Genomic DNA, 16,602 nt, shown 5'->3' with positions numbered 1-16,602 from the left:
TTGGAACAGAATAATAGTTTTCTTCAAAGGTAAAAGAAGTCCTAAGTAATTTTATATGCAAAAACACCCTGGCTTTCGAACTATGTCAACTATTTTTACTCTGATGTTTGAAAATCCCTGGGTAATTAGAAACTGAGAGAACAGAAGGTACATTCAGAATTAAAAACAAGTCACTTGGTATAATGTAGATTCTGGATTGTGTTATTAATTTCATGTCTTTGGCCATTGAAATTTATGTAGTTTTGATTTAAAGTTACTTATATTTCTGTTCTTATTTGACTTCTGGGCTTTTCACAAGAGATCAAGTGTTGGTTATGTACTGTGGCTAAGTAGTCTTTGCATTGTGAGAAAGACCAAGGAATTGATATTTAAAAGTGTTCATAAAAACAAAAACATTTTGCATTGTTTTGATATATGATTTTAGTTCATCTCATGTTCACTTATTCTGAGTAATATGCTACATTCAAAGCAGTTGGATTTAGTGTAAACAAATGATAAGCTCCATAAAACTTAGCAATTTGACATCAAGGAATATGTTACCTGGTGGCAAGCGTTGAAACTGTGCATGTGTTCCCGTTGTAGTTTCGTTCTTTTTGCAAAAAAGATTTTAAAAAAGAAACAGCTGGCTTATGTTGATTTTTCTTTTTTCTTTTTCTATTATGACCTTAAAAGGTTTCTGTATTTGAAGTTCTGCTGTTAAATTTGAAGTCTTCCTTCCTGGTAGAGTAATATTTGTATCGCTGTAGGCAGTTTCTTACATTTGGAAAGCAAAGTAAATGAATGCTTCAGGCTTACCTCTGGGGCCACCAGACCTGGCACATCAGAGGTAAATGGATATTACTAGGAAATCAGATCAAGCATCTATGTTGTCTTATGATCAGAACCCTTATATTTTTCAGAGCTTAATGTAAGTCAGTGATGAGTAGTTTTATCTCATGTTTTAGTCACAAGGAATTGTAGGGTTGCAGCAGAGATGATGAAGAAAATACAGGTTGGGTGTAGACATAACTGGGATTCATCCTTAGCTTTACTACAAACTAACCTTGGGCCTCAGCACTCTTATCTTTGAAATAGATAGAATATGCTCATAAATGATATAATATCGAGGTGTTATAATAACAGCTCCTATTTCCTAAGGGTGTTGTTAGTATTAAAGTCCCTGCCTGTCACAGTGCCTGGCACATAAGAAGTCTTTGGTAAGTGTCAGTTTCCTTTAAGCAATGAGGCAGCCTGCCTTTTCCCCTTTTTCTCAAGCTATTTTTAACTATGAATGAGGTATTCTATAAGGATGCTCATTTCCCACACTCTACATTATGATCTGACGCAACACCTTTTTGCTCCTGAAAGAATCCTTAGGGGTTTCTTTCCTCCATTTGACATAATCCTCTAAGGCAGCATTGTCCAATAGGACTTTCTGCAGTGATGAAAATGATCCATATTTGTGTTGTCAGTACAGGAGCTACTAATCACATGTGGCTACCAAGCATTTGAATTGTGCAATGCAGCTGAAGAACTGATTTTTAAATTAAATATTTATTTTAGTGTAAGTAACCTGATATGGCTAGTGGCTTTTATATTGAACAGCTTAGCTCTATGGCTTACATCACCTAATTCTTAGTGAAACCTAGAATTTAAAATGTAATAATCTTTTTTATAAATTGTAAGTCAGCAGAATATGTGATCGATACTTGAGTGATAGCCCATTATGTGATGTTTTACTGCATGTCCCTTTGTAACTTGGTAACTTGTCAGAAAATCATAGCTGTTATTTTTCTTGAGTACTTTAGAATGTCTAAAATATTCTTAATTGCATATTTTACTGTTTATCCCTCTAGGAGGCTGAACTTTATACTACAAATTCTAAGGATTTCAAAAGCATATTTTAGAAAAGATTTTCGTTGCTTTGAAAATTAATAAGTACTCAGTTTTCCTATATGCAAAGAATGAATATGATTAAATAGGATTTTTCTATTTGCTGAAAATGAATAGGTAGTTTTCAAAGAATTTATGATTATTATATCGTTTTTTAGAGATATCTTTTCCGTTGATGATATTAGAGAGTAAAGTCAAGAGAAATGTTATAATTACCAGAAATGCTTCTGAAAGCATTTATTATTGGCCAGAAGACTGGGTAGTGGTGTGATTGCTGCATCTTTAGAACAATCTTCCACGAGTGATATTTTCTTTCTGGGCTCTAGAGTGTTTTTATGAAAGTCAACAGTCAGGAGTACCCTAAGTTCACCCTCTGTTTTGGAACTACCCAAAGTACTGCCTCAAATGAGGGCTGTCACCTTCCTCTGCCATTCTCCTGGCACACTCATGAACCACTGAAAGATAAAAGACTTAACACGGATTGAAATCAGATCCGGAGATATTTATGTCATACATGGGTTTTCTCTACCTAACCCCTTTTAACATTTTTACCAGTGACTTGGATTGATAATATGCCTGCCAACATTTGCTGAGTAATTTTGACATTGCTTGATATTCTCACAATCCCAAAAAAAAAAAACCTGTACAATATGAAACGATGGGTTGAAACTATAAACTTTATAGCACTTACTAGCCACAGCATACCACTCTACAAACTTTACATATGTATTAATTTAGTCTCACAATAAACTTCTAACGAGATAATTTTCAAAGGAACAAAATTTGCAAGATTCCTTATATGAACTTCAAAACACAGCTGTAAGAGTGCACACAGAAGTGAAGAGCATGACTTAACTGCCAGGTTATGTATGAAGAAGATTTATGGGTCTTAAATGATTGTAATTCAGTACCAATCAGTAGTAAAATGTGGTTGACAAAAGAGGTCTGATTCTTAGTTTCATTAATGGAAACATAGTTGACCAGAATAAGAGAGAGAGATTGTTTTTTCATTCAGCAACAGATATTTATTGAATGAAGGCCCCGCACATTCTGGGCAGACCCCACCCTGGATATTTGTGTTTGGTTCTCTGGTGATACTTTGAGCAGTGGGAGCAGATTGGGAGAAAAGAGTAAGTAAGCTAGTCATGGAATTCAGTATCTTGGTTGGAGGGACAAGGGGTGAAGGGTGACAGTTGGCTTGGAACAAAAAAATAGACAGTAGTGTGCAAGTTGGCAGTGACGGAAGTCTTCAGATAACATAGACATTTGTCATTTATGAAAAAGAAGGATTTGACATCAATGTGATTTTAGGTATAGACATTGGACCAGAGGGTAGATGACACAGAGAGAAAAATTTGGAGCCAGTAGAAGTCTTTTGCAGTGTCAGAACTCCATTTAATGATGAAATGGAACTATGTCTTGAGTTGTTTAAGTTTCATTACCCAAGAGCATGTCATATAAGAGATTCAAACTTTAGATATATGGTTAGAATAAGTGGTGTGCACTGTCTTTCTGTCCAGAAGAGTTTGATTCTTTTAATGATTCGTCATCACTCAGTGGAGAGGAAAAGGGATTCAGAAGCATTGCAAGCATTTTGGGGAAGCCTATTCAAATTCACATCCTTTTCAGTTAACTATAGTTTGCTGCCATGCCAACCCATGGAATCTTAATTTCCTGTACTGGTATTAAATCTAATTCTCTATTTACAATTGAATAGTTAGGAGAGTTTACAAAAATAGGATCCATCTCTTTTTATATTTTTGCATTTACAGCCATTACAACTTTTCTAGTCCTGTAGATATTAGAATCTCGTGTGTGTGTGTGTGTGTGTGTGTGTGTGTGTGTGTGTGTGTGTGAAGTGCTTTTTAAGTGGCGGGGGTGGGGTGGATGGGTTGGTGGGGGTAAGCTCCAGATAGCATGTCCTTGTAAAAATCTTTGTGAATGTCGTATCCAAGATATAAAAGCATTTGAAAGTTTCAGTTACTTTAAGGGAGATAGAGAATTGGAGTCTTATAGGTAGAATAATTTTGTTTTCCTAAATAATAAACATATATTTTGTGAAGTAACTGATGTAGCAATTTTCTTACCAGGGATCAATTATGATGGAAAGGATGTACCACCTTTAGTGTAGTTGGATAAAGGTCTTGTCACATCCTTTCAGCCTTTGAAACAGTTCCTTCTGGCTGACTACACTTGTTTGAAAATACGAAGGGTGTTCTATTTCATAAGAGGTAGAGTGTATAAAAATTAAAAGTATAGACGTAGAATCTTACTATGTTTAAATTACACATGAGGGACCTTCAGCAGGTTACTTAATCTCCCTGTCGCTCAATTTTCCCATCTATCTCATGGAGATGTTAATAATAGTACCTACTTTAGAGTGTTGTGAGGCTAAGTTAATATATGTAAAGTGTTTAGAGGAGTACCTGGAAACTAGCAATTGCTATATAAATCTTCACCATTGTTATTTAATGTACCCGTATGAATACATTTTTCTATTTAGCTTCAAAGCTGAAATCTTAGTTCATAAAAAAATTATTGTATGTCCACAAAATCACAAATTTTGTGTTTTACTGGTTCAGCTATATGTTAATATTAGGAATATCATTGAAACACTTGTGTCTCTTTAAAACATCCTGATGAAAAGTCATATACTATTCAGAAACCTCCTTGAATAAGATGAAACCTGTTATTTTAAACAGCCTTGTTAAAAATGCCAGCAGAGCTTTGGAACATAGTGGTAAGAAAAGTACTCACATATATTAAACTGTTAAAATTGTGTGAAAACTTGACCTATATCTGTTTTTCTTGCTCTGCATAAGCTAAGGGGCAGATTTCCTCCCTCTTTCCCACTATGAGCCCATGTTTTCAGGCAACAAGTACTTTGAAAAATTCGATGATAATATAACCACAAAGAATTATCACCTGTATCTGTTTGACACTCTCCTTGTGTTGGCTGCCCTCTAGAGTTGATGGAAAAGGATCTTAAAAGATTAATCTTTTTATCTGCTGTGTCTAACATCTAGCAATTAATGCTCAGTAAGCTGAGCAGATGAATGACTCTCCTCTCCTTGAGGCTTTTAACGGTTTTGTGGCTTCCGATGTATTAACTAAGTTATAAAAATGCTGAAGTTCATACCTGAAATGTGTTTGCAACTCACATACATTGGTAAATAATAGATTCTGTCTACTGTGTAATTAAGAGAAGCAAAGTTTAGTGTGAAAAGTTTACTAGTTCAGTGTTCCTGGTTGCAGTGGACAGAAATTCTTGTTTCTGTCGTCAAAACTGTCAGTGGGGATAAGAAGACTATTGCTGTCCTGTGGCCCAGCCCAGGTTTCTGTTATCATTAGTTTTTCCATCAGTATTTTCTTTTCATCTCCATCAGCCACTCTCTGTGGACTTCCCCATCTGGTTTCCCTATTCACTTCATTTTCCTGCTATACCTTACTGTCTGTTGTTTCTCTGTGACTTAACCTCTCTAGGGCTTATTTATTTATTTATTTATTTATTTATTTATTTATTTATTTATTTTGGCCCTAGGGTATGAGGGCTGAATGGGGATGAACCTTGGGCACTATTTCCCAATTTTTCCAATTCAGCACAAGATAAAAAGTTATTTCTACCACCCGTGGGTAGCTTGATGCTTAAGAATAGGGACAGGATTGGACCTGAGTGGGCCCCAAGGTCAGACGTCAACTTGCCTTCATTTGATCCAGTAGCAACACTTAGGTCTGGAATTGTGAGGCAACTTAGGAGATTTTGGAGCTAGCGCACACATTTAGACTGTTACCTGTTTTAAAGCTAGATGTGGCCTCTTATGTGCCTGGTTAGTGGAAAAGAGCATTTTCTGTCATGAAGAGTTTGATGTGTGTTGCAAACTTTGAAATGACAAATAGCACTTTTATTATTAACTCTTATCTCCATTCAGGATGGAGACTGGATCATAGAGAAGCTAAATAACTAATCACATAATGCCATCCATGAAAGCCAAGAATAGGAATCAGTCCCAACTGTACTTGTGCCATTAAGCAGGTTTTTCCTGTCAAGCTGTTGTGACTCTGGCTACTAGTAGAATATTTTTGCCACTGGTTTTATTTATTTTTTATTTAAATGTGATTTGAGTCATCAATTCCATGCGTTCTTGAATTCTCAAGTGGAGAATTATCATTCTGATTTTCTAATCTTCCTTTTCCTATTGTTAATAAATAGAAAGATATTTTTGTTGAGCTGCATGCTGTATCCTCCCCCTTCCTACTGATCTATAAGCTTTTCCATTGGCTTTCTTTCTGTTTCCTGCTGCTTTCTTGCTTCATAATTGAAGGGAGGATTCAGACCCATCCAGGTAACAAACTACTGGTTCTGCATGGCCTCTTTATTATTCTATCCCATTATTATTATTATTACTACTACTACTACTACTACTACTACTACTACTACTACTACTACTACTACAGTGAGATTGATTGCCACTGAATTCATTCATGGTGGGGATTTAAATATTAGTGTATTGTTTCAAGGCCTTTAAGCCCGCAGTGAGAACCATAAATGACCACAGTACTGGTTGCTCTTTATGAGATTTGACCTCTACTCGCTCCAGACTATCCATAAGCTTGTCTGGCTCTTACATTTTTATTGCAAACTATTTGAGAAAGCAAAATTCAGTTTATTTTAGTATGAGGTTGCCACATTTTTGAAAAGGAAGGCTTTTCCCATAATGTGACAATTAGCATGTGACAGCCCCACAGGTAATTTTAATTTAACTTGACCCTGATAGACTGAGATGAAAATTTTTATGTCCAGAAAGATTTCTTATTCTTCTAAATATTTTGTAAATGACTTAAAATGGTAGATTTTTAGGAAACTACTTTTAACTTTTAATAAGTTGGTAATGAGCTGCCTACTCTTTATAAAAGAATCAATGCCTTTATATAACAGAACAACTTTTAGAAAGACACCAGCCACCCCTTTTATTATGTTTTCTCACACATTTTTAAATTAATAATTATAGTATGGAATTTGTAGGTTAAATTAGCTGAGACTTTATTTTAAAAGTGAGACTGCCCTCCTGTTTTCAAATGTGTGACAACGTTAATCAAGACTTAACATCGTGTGACTAGCACAGGATATTTTTTGCAAACCTAGCTATAGGTAATTTAGTCTCTTTTCATGTACACTGTATTTCTAATTCAAGTTGATAAGATTTTTATTAGAGGAAAAAGGGGGGAAAATCAAGATAGTAAAATTATTTCCCGCTATAAACAAACAAACAAACAAATAAATATTTTTTCCTCCCTTCCCCAGTTTTTCCAGAGGCCTCAAATACAGCCTCCTAGAGCTACCATCCCGAACAGCAGTCCTTCTATTCGTCCTGGTGCACAGACACCCACTGCAGTGTATCAGGCCAATCAGCACATCATGATGGTTAACCATCTTACCATGCCGTACCCAGTACCCCAGGGTCCTCAGTACTGTATACCACAGGTAAAGTATCTCTCAGGTCCTTGTGGTCCAGCAGTAGAGTGGGGATTAACCAGATTCTCAGTAGAGGGAGCAGGGAGGGTGGATGATGGTATTGGTTTTTAGTGATGTGTGAACTTTTTGGTTGATTATAAGTCTAGCCATTTTGTCATTTTCCATAAGAGATAGTTCTGCATCTCTCTACTTAAAACTTTCTAAGATGATAAGAAATTGTTTTTTATCTCCTTGCTTTCCTCCCATCCCTTTCTACAACCAGCTGCTCTAAATTAGACTCAGTAATTAAGCTGTCCCTGTGATTTCATTCAATGTCACTGAAAGTTACCAATCTGAAATGATTTTACAGTGAGCTAATGTCTGCCTGCGTGCTGATTTGCTGTGTGGCTTTACCTAAGGCACATCCTCTGTTCATCCTCATTGCATCTTGATGGCAAGCAAGCGTTTTGAATGTGTTTAATTAACCAAGTGGCTTCACCTCATTTTAATGATTCTCTTATGCACATACACAACTTTATTTTTTCATAGTAAATTACCTTCTTAATCTTTATAAAATCTCTATAATTTCTTTCTCCTAGTACCGTCATAGTGGCCCTCCATATGTCGGACCCCCACAACAGTATCCAGTTCAACCACCAGGGCCAGGTCCTTTTTATCCTGGACCAGGACCTGGAGACTTCCCTAATGCTTACGGTAAGTGTGAAAAATTGAGCAGTGCCTGCTAGCTTATTGTGCTTATTAGTTCGTTTCATTTTGTTGTTTGGCAGGTCAGTTTAGGCCATGAGGTTTAATGGTCTGAAAGATTTATAGATGATAAACTGTTACAAATAGTTCTGACATGAAAACTGTTTTTTTAGAGTGGCTTACAAGGAAAGAGTATTAAAGAAATATGTTTAGTTGATGACACCTTCTCAAGGAGTTGGTAATTCTGTTGCCAAGAGCCCATATGTCAAGGTTCTGATATCTACTGCCAACTCATCATTACCTAATTTTTACTGGATTTTTGCTGATGGCATAAATATACCTTATCTCTTTTCCATGATTCCTTTTTCTCCAAACATTTACCACCATTTACCAAAACATTTGTTAATGTTTTCCCATTTAAAATGTAATATCTATGAAGGTAGGATTTTTTATTTTGTTCACTGCTGTATTCCTAGCACCTAGAACAGTGACTGGTAGGCTGTTGGGGGGGAATGACGGACTATAACTCAGTATATCTGTGATTCCTTTTTTGCAAAATTATGATAATATCTGTGTCATGGGAAGGTTTTGAGGACTAGTTAAATGAAAATACCTTGAAAAATTACAAGGGTTTTTAATGCAGAAAAATAAATGCTGTGGTTATACTTGGTGTGTGAACCAATACTAAGGAATAATGAAAATGATTTTACTCAATAGATTTCTTTCACATGCTACACTCGTTTTGCTCCATAAGAGATAAAATCAGAAAATACTTGAAAAATTAGGCTTTAAGATTCAATAACCATTGATTTTTTCTACTACCAGCAAGGACATATTAAAATTTTAACTTTTTCTTTTAAGATGGTAATCCGTTATAAATAAACATATATCCACTAACCAGTTTCTTAACATTGGGATGTAGTGGCTCCATTAAGAACCTTTACAACAGAATAATGATTAATATTAGAATAGCCCAAGAAAGGTTGAGTGAAATAGGCCAAGTAACCAAGTGTTTTTCTGGCTTTATTTTAGAAAACAGACAACCTTTCTATTACATACTGGGCTAGTATTGCTTGTGAAACTACTATTTCAAAATGATGTATTAAATTATATTTTTACTAAGAAATAGTTGATATTTCCAGAAAAATACATATTACATATATGTGAGTTTTAAAGTAAAACAATATCTGCACATTATCCAGCTTAGACATTGGCCAGTACTGTTGAAGTATTCCTTTTGTACCCCTTGAATTGAGCTTTAAGTTGCACTTTTCATGCAGTTCTGGTACCTTTGATTGGCTATTGGTCTTGTCCAGAATTTATCGAAAAGAAAAACTATAAGATGAAATCATCTATTATAGTAAACATTGCTAAAATTAATGGTATTTCTCTTTCAAACCCATGTTGCAAAGGGAATACAGTTGGATCTTCTAATTTACAAAATCATTTTGAAAGGTATCTCACTAGTCTGTTGTCTATTTGCAGATTACGTAAATGACTTTTTGACTCAGAAAATGTCTTCATTAAAATTCTTGTTGGAAGTCTGTGCCAGCCTCCCTTATTGCTCTTAATACCACTGCTGCGGTATATATAAAACAACATAGATGAGTTTACTAGTAGGGAGGTATTTTGCTGATTTGTGCATACAATAACATTTTTGTCTTTATTTCTATTACTTATAAACTATTTGTTCACTTTCATTAAACAGTACATTGAGGTGCAGTTGCATCTCAGATATATTGATGTCAGTTCCCTTTGATAGACATTCTTTCATTTGTTTTCAGTTACAGTTGGCATACAGTCTTGAGATGGCTGCTTCTGTATTTCGTTAGTTGTAGGACTTCTGTTCAGTTGGACTTCAGGCAGTTCTCAGTGGTGGTTGTCCTGTAGTCTTCTTGTAGTTTTGATGTGGTCATGAGAGGAGCCATGCCCAGTGTTTACCTGCTTCACCATCTTGACCGGAAGTCAGACAGTCTTTCTTCCATAGGAAATTTTTGTGCAGATCCAATAGCCATTGAGTACACAATTTATTATGTAGATTAAAGGACTATTTCCCTAGCTTCATTAAGATTAGAAAAAAATTTTTAAATAATTTTCCATTATGAAAGTAATCAAGTTAATGATGAAAAATATGAATAATATAGAATATATAAAATTAAAACGGCCAATTTTTCTCCCACCCCACCCCCTAGAGAAATAATATTTAGCAGATTGATACATATTTTTTGATTTGTATTTAAACAACTTTTCACACAAATATGCACACACCGTTTATAATGTTCTAAAACTTCCTGTTTTTTTTTTAATCTCACAATATGTTCATGGACATCTTTCCATTTCACGACCTATAGAATTACAATGAAGCTTAGCAACAATGAGTACAGAATTCTCTTTATAAAGTATAAGTCTTGCAGTCTTTCCGCAATGTTGAGGAAAAATGACTAATGAATAGTATTTGCTCCATGTTACTTTTCAGTTTTTCTTTCATCAATGTTTCTTAAATATTTTGATGCCTGTATATATAAAAATACCTCATGGGGAATGAAATTATCTGTAGGCCAATCTTAGGGTGTGATGGCCTAAGATGAAAAATTTAGGTTTGAGAACAAAGTGGTGTGGGTTAGTGGTGGCAGCGATATTGAGAAAGAAAAAAAAAGTGAGAATTTACAGTGGTGGAAGGTCTCATTTTCCCATGCTTCGCCCCAGTATACACTCCTTTTTTCTCATTCTACCGTGTCATTCCCTGCCCACCCCTCCCCCACCCCCCAAGCATCTTTCCACATTTCCTGTGTTTCAATAGGGCTTGGGCACCTCATTCTGCTCATAAGAGATAAGGAAGTCATTGTTCTCCATTGTGAGTGGAGGTGGGACTCTTGCTGGCATACCAAATTGAATTCGATTTTGTGTTTTCATGGAGCGGTAATATTGTATTTGGTGATGTGGTTGTATACTGACATTATTATCATTCTGGCTCTACCGTGGAGTAAATTGATTTTTATTTGCCAACCTGCATATTTAACCACTGTTTATCTTTGTTCCTATGGAAAATTTAAGGGTTTAAAAGTTTTTTGGAACACCTGCAATGTGTAGGACCTTGTGCTCAATATTTTGTGGAATATAGAGGTTGAGATAGTCTCCCTGCCTTTCAGGATCTTTAGTACATTTGCTTGATGTTTATGCTTGGGGTTCAACCAATGAGAAGAAATCTTGTATTGACTAGACCAGTGGTTCCCAGATCTTTCAAAATCCTTGGCCAGTAAATAAGTATAAAGTAAAATAAAGAAGGACTATTACATTCTTAATTTTGCCAGTAAGACTAAAGAAAACTTCTGTTTACTTAAGTATCATTTTTTATAGGAAAGCTATTTTAACAGCAAAGGAATAGGAAGGACTGAAATAATTTCAAAATAGACACAGTCCTTTCCAAAAATGTCAACTTGGTAAGCCAGTAGGGTGTGTGTGTGTGTGTGTGTGTGTGTGTTTGCGATGGTCATTATTGTATAGACTGGGGGGTTTGGGGCAATCACTGACCTATAATGGAGATCAGCAAACTTTTTCTGTAAAGTGCTGCATAGTAAATTTCCAAGGTTCTGTAGCCCATGTGGTCTGTGTCGCAGTTATTCAGCTCTGCCATTGTAGTGGGAAAGCAGCCACAGAAATAAACTACTGTCTGTGCATGTTTACCAATAGAACTTTATTTATAAAATAAATGACACTGGGCTAGATTTGGCCATGGCCTTTAGATGATAGACCCTCGACCTAGACAGACTTACCTCATTTCATATGTAAGTGGTCCAGAGACATTAAAAGTGACTTGCCTAATTGATAAATAGTATGTCAAAGTTATTCACATTTTTAATAGAATCATATCAGTGTTTTTAAATGTCCCTAACTATATAAGAAGTTGGGCTAGTTTGGAAAAGAAAACTATTGTTTCGTAGGGCAGAGTGCCTTCTCTGCTGAGGTCCAATTAGTAATGTTTTACTAATTGTGTTTAATCCTACTTTATTAAGACTATTCTATTCTTCCAAGTTTATTCATTTGGTATTTATTGCATGTGTATTACGTGCCAACTTCTGTCTCAGTCATGTTTACTCAAAAATGTTTCATTAGAAATCTTTTTAAAGGATGGTTCACCTTGCGATCTTATTTCACTTAGCTCAAAAAATATGGCAAGATGAGCAGTATTGCTTCTCTGGCAGCCATTGAAATCAATTTTAGGGGTTTGTTTTCTGAGGTTTAGAGCTAGTGATATAATAGGATAGCTTAAATCGCTTATTTGAGCTGTACTTTGAGAATAGTTTACTCACCACTAGAGGATGACTAAGGTTTTTGTGTTTTTTTCTTTTTTCTTTTTTTTTGTCTTTCTATGGTAAATTTATTGAAATCCTAGTCATGCCTTCTGTTTAGATCTTTTCTCTACCTGTTCTTCAAATCTGATTAATATCTGCAGAGTTCTGGTATTAAAATTCATAGTACTTCCAAGAAATTTCCAATTGAAGGTTACTGTAATGGTGGAAGGGGTGGCGATGATGTTGGTGAAGACAGTATTAATAGAACTAACTTTATCTGACTGTTTACTAAAGTACGAAGGACTTCACCTGTATTAACTATCTTCATACACATTTCTCTTCCTTTTTATTACTGTGACTCAACGATCCATGTACCCACCACTACTGAACACACACTAGTCAGGATGCACACCCTCAACCATACAAACTGCTTTTGTGAAGGTCACAAAGTGAATTTTACTTTGCTAAATCTATTGACATCGCAGTGCCATTCGACATAGTTAAGCACTCTTTCCATTCTTAAGCTATTTTCTTCACTTAGGCCACTCCCTTGGTTTTCTTTTTCATCTCTTTTGTTGGGTTTTCTTGATATCTACGACCTTTAAACAAACATAAAGTGCCCCAAAATTTACTCTTTTCTATTTGTACTCATTTTCCGAGTTACCCAGTGTCATGATTTAAATGTTGTCTCTATTCTACTTATTCCAAAATGGATAGCTACCTGTTCTCTGACTCCAGACTTATGTCTCTTCTTGTCTATTTGATATCTCCATTTGGAGGTCTAATAAAAATCTCAATCTTTACATACCCAAAATTGAACTCTTGATTTTTCTAACCTCTCCCCCTCCTCCAGTTTTTCTCATCTCAGTTAGTAGATAGTACAGTGAATAGCAACTCCATTCTTCCACTTGCTAAGACAAAAAACCTAGAGAGATTTCCTTGACCATTCTCTCTGTCACACACACCCACATCCAATACATCAGCAAATCTGTAGGTTCTACCTCAACATATCTAGTATCTGGCCTCTTCTCACTACTTTTAAGCATTCTGGTTTAATAGTAATTATAATAACAGTCAAAGTTTTGAAAATTGAAAAGAATTCATTGAGAATACAAGCAGTAGTGGAAGAAGACAATTTCAGGCAGAACGGCAGTAATATAGTCAAAGGTGTGAACAAAGTCAGAGAGATCATCGCTCTCAATGGGTAGGAGTGGGAACAACACTGTGAAGTTCAAGAATGGAAGAAATGTTTGAAACTTGGAACTGGATTCTTAATGTCTTGACTTTATCTTTAGACTACTTATTAGCTTTTTGTCCACCCAAACGGTAGGACATTTGCCAGACCTTAATGTTGGCTTTCTATGGTTGTGGTTCTCTGTAAGTAGACAGAAGAATTAGACCACTCCTACCCCCCCAAGATGATCAGATATATTCTCCTACCCAAGACCAAACTCACACACAAAACATACTCACACAAACCCTTGCTGAGAATCACTGTTGCAGATAATGGCCCTCCAGAATAGAGTTTCAAAGCTGTGCTATAGTACAATTAGTGTTTTTGGAAAGATAACTCTGGTGGCAGTCAGCAGGGGTTGGTTACTTATTTGTTTTCATATTAGATGCAGAAGAAAAGATAAGTATTAATTAGTGTTTGGGAATCATTCCTTGACCACTTCAATAACTGTTGAGGGGAGCTAGTAGAAAGAGATAAATAAGAAGAATGCTTGTTTTTGTTTCTTCTTTTAATGATTGTTCAGTGACACAGTGCTGTTAGCAGTCTTATAGTGACAGACAAAATAACTGAATGCTTCTTTTCATTCTTTTCTAATTCCTTAGGAACGCCTTTTTACCCAAGTCAGCCAGTGTATCAGTCAGCACCTATCATAGTGCCTACGCAGCAGCAGCCCCCTCCAGCCAAGAGAGAGAAAAAAACAGTAAGAGATCTTTATTAATTTTTCTTACTTTAAAATTGAATGTCCATTCACTTGTCAAATAAGTTTACTCACAGCTGTAATCATTATTCTTCTCAGTTCACAAATGACCATCATCTTTTATTCTTCCCTTATATCCTCACCACTAGACCTGGGAGGATATGTATGGGCATATAAGTAGAAGTTGGTAGAAGTTGCAAGTACCATTTGCTTAATATCAGTTTTCAACGCACACTGAACTAGGTTTGCTAAACGACAACGTGCCCTCCAGCTTTAGGTCTCACTAAGTGGGAGGAATTTGAGCTCAGTTCTCACATCCTGATTTTTTTTTTTTTTTAACTCTAATCAAAAACAACTCTATATCCAAACATGAGCTGAAAGTAAAAAATAGCACCAAAAAATGAGCAAAGTGTTAAGGACAAGAAAATGCTTCCTGTGGAATAGATTTATTTTAAGAAACAGAAAGCAGAATTTAAAAATGTATTCTGTTGTTTTTACTAAGTTATTGGGGCTTTGCCTTTGTTAAGTAAGGTGGGCCCAAGAGAATTAGGTAGTCATAAAAGTTCACATTACAGAACATTTTGTAGAAAAGTGACTTGCAGTCTCTAATCTATCAACACACAAAGTGGGTTATATTTGTAAGAGATTCCTCCATTCACACAGATGTGATGTGTGGGTGTGACATCATAGCAATATTCTTGAAAATACCCTCATTTAGTAAAAATTAATGAAGTTCAAATTTTGGCTCTTTATTATCAGAAACAAATTAATTGTACACACATCACAGTGAACAGGACATGCGAATGTATTGTGACCATAAGATTGAGAAACTATGCTTTGGAAATGCTGAATCAGCATGGTAGATGTTGGATATGAGAAGAACTTTCAGCATGCAGAAAAATTAATAAAGAAGATAATGAAAATGAATGACAGTAATAGTAGATGTTGAAAAAGAAAGTTGAATAAACGAATTCAAAGTAATACTTAAAACTATGGTAGAAGTTTTCAAACCCGAAAAAATAGCTGATATTAGAAATCTTACAGAAGAAATGACTTCCCAAAAAAACTTCTGGATCCAGGTGGTTTTATTAGTGAATTCTTCAAAATTTTCAAGAAGCCAGGGCCAGCTTGATTAAGCTCTGGAGGTCATTATAAGCAGAGGGGGTCTTTATGTCTCTGCACTGTGCCAGGATGGAAGAGCTAGACCCAAGTACTCCAACTTTACAAAACCATCTCCACTGACATCTGTGAGCAAAATTGGAAGACCGTACACGTTGTTCCACATCTCACATGCGTCTTTTCACTTATTAATACATTTTGACTATCATTCTGTTTCAGTACATGTAGATGTCTCATTCTTTCTACTGGCTGCTTGATATTTAATTGTAAGGATGTGGAATAATTTTTTAATTAGCATGTTCTCGATCAGCCTTTAACATGTTTTTATGTCTTTGCTGGAAAAACAATATTGCAGTGAATATTCTTACGTGTGTGTGTGTGTGTGTGTGTGTGTGTGTGTGTGTGTGTATAAACATTATCTACAATATAAATTCCTATTCCTAAATCCTAGGGTATATACATTTTTCATTTTGTTGGAAAACCATTTAAGGCCTTTAACTTCCATGTTTTAAAACTTTTATGAATCGTATGTTAATCATTGTAAATAAAATCAGTTTGGCAGTGCTTATAGACAAGCATTAATACTTTTTGCCTTTTTGACCTAGAAATTCAGCCAACTAAGTCTCATTTAGCTTGTTGTTTTAATTAGTTCATGTCAGAGCTAATGGCCTACATTTCTTTGAATGACCCCATATGGTTCTGTGATTGAAATAAAATCAACTTCGATATTTGACAGGTTTCCCTGCTCACACCCTTAATGTATTATACATTATGTGCCTATAAATCTACTATATAGACACCCACCTATAAATATGCCATCTTATTTTAACCTTATAGATAAGAATTCGGGATCCAAACCAGGGGGGTAAAGACATAACAGAGGAGATTATGTCTGGAGGTGGTAGCAGAAATCCCACTCCACCCATAGGGAGACCCACATCCACACCTACTCCTCCTCAGGTAAGACACGGTGAGCCATGATGAACAATGGTGTGTATTTGTTCACTAACCTCTGCTGAACTCTTCTTTTTTCTATAGCTGCTTTCCTGTACTTTCCATTTCCATCAGTTGTCTCAGCCTCGAATATCTAAATGATATTTAAACAGACATATTGTTTCTCTTTACAAATTGTTGTGACTACAAATTTTTATTGGTAGTATTTCTGTGTATTGTCTTCATATTCAGAGCATAGCTGCTGCCACTCTTCCTAATGAACTGTATTGCATAATAC

General features: G+C 35.5%; 1 protein-coding gene across 41 annotated transcripts in view; it reads left to right on the top strand.

Annotated features, from left to right (window-relative positions):
* EIF4G3 (eukaryotic translation initiation factor 4 gamma 3) overlaps positions 1–16,602 on the top strand; it is a 267,806-nt gene that overhangs the window by 139,121 nt on the left and 112,083 nt on the right. For 25 of the 41 annotated variants that reach the window (XM_036229572.1, XM_036229570.1, XM_036229598.1 and 22 more), the window contains 5 exons: positions 6,195–6,215; positions 7,175–7,354; positions 7,924–8,038; positions 14,158–14,255; positions 16,209–16,331. In XM_036229572.1, the coding sequence (XP_036085465.1) occupies positions 6,195–6,215; positions 7,175–7,354; positions 7,924–8,038; positions 14,158–14,255; positions 16,209–16,331 (537 nt within the window). Of the gene's footprint in view, positions 1–6,194; positions 6,216–7,174; positions 7,355–7,923; positions 8,039–14,157; positions 14,256–16,208; positions 16,332–16,602 lie in introns of those variants that run through there. The other 16 variants (XM_036229665.1, XM_036229602.1, XM_036229651.1 and 13 more) reach the window with 4 other exon arrangements.

The sequence above is a fragment of the Rousettus aegyptiacus genome, unplaced genomic scaffold (genome assembly GCF_014176215.1).
Source record: "Rousettus aegyptiacus isolate mRouAeg1 unplaced genomic scaffold, mRouAeg1.p scaffold_m13_p_1, whole genome shotgun sequence".
In the NCBI taxonomy this organism is placed as follows: Eukaryota; Metazoa; Chordata; class Mammalia; order Chiroptera; family Pteropodidae; genus Rousettus; species Rousettus aegyptiacus.
This window is presented reverse-complemented; position numbering and strand designations above follow the sequence as displayed.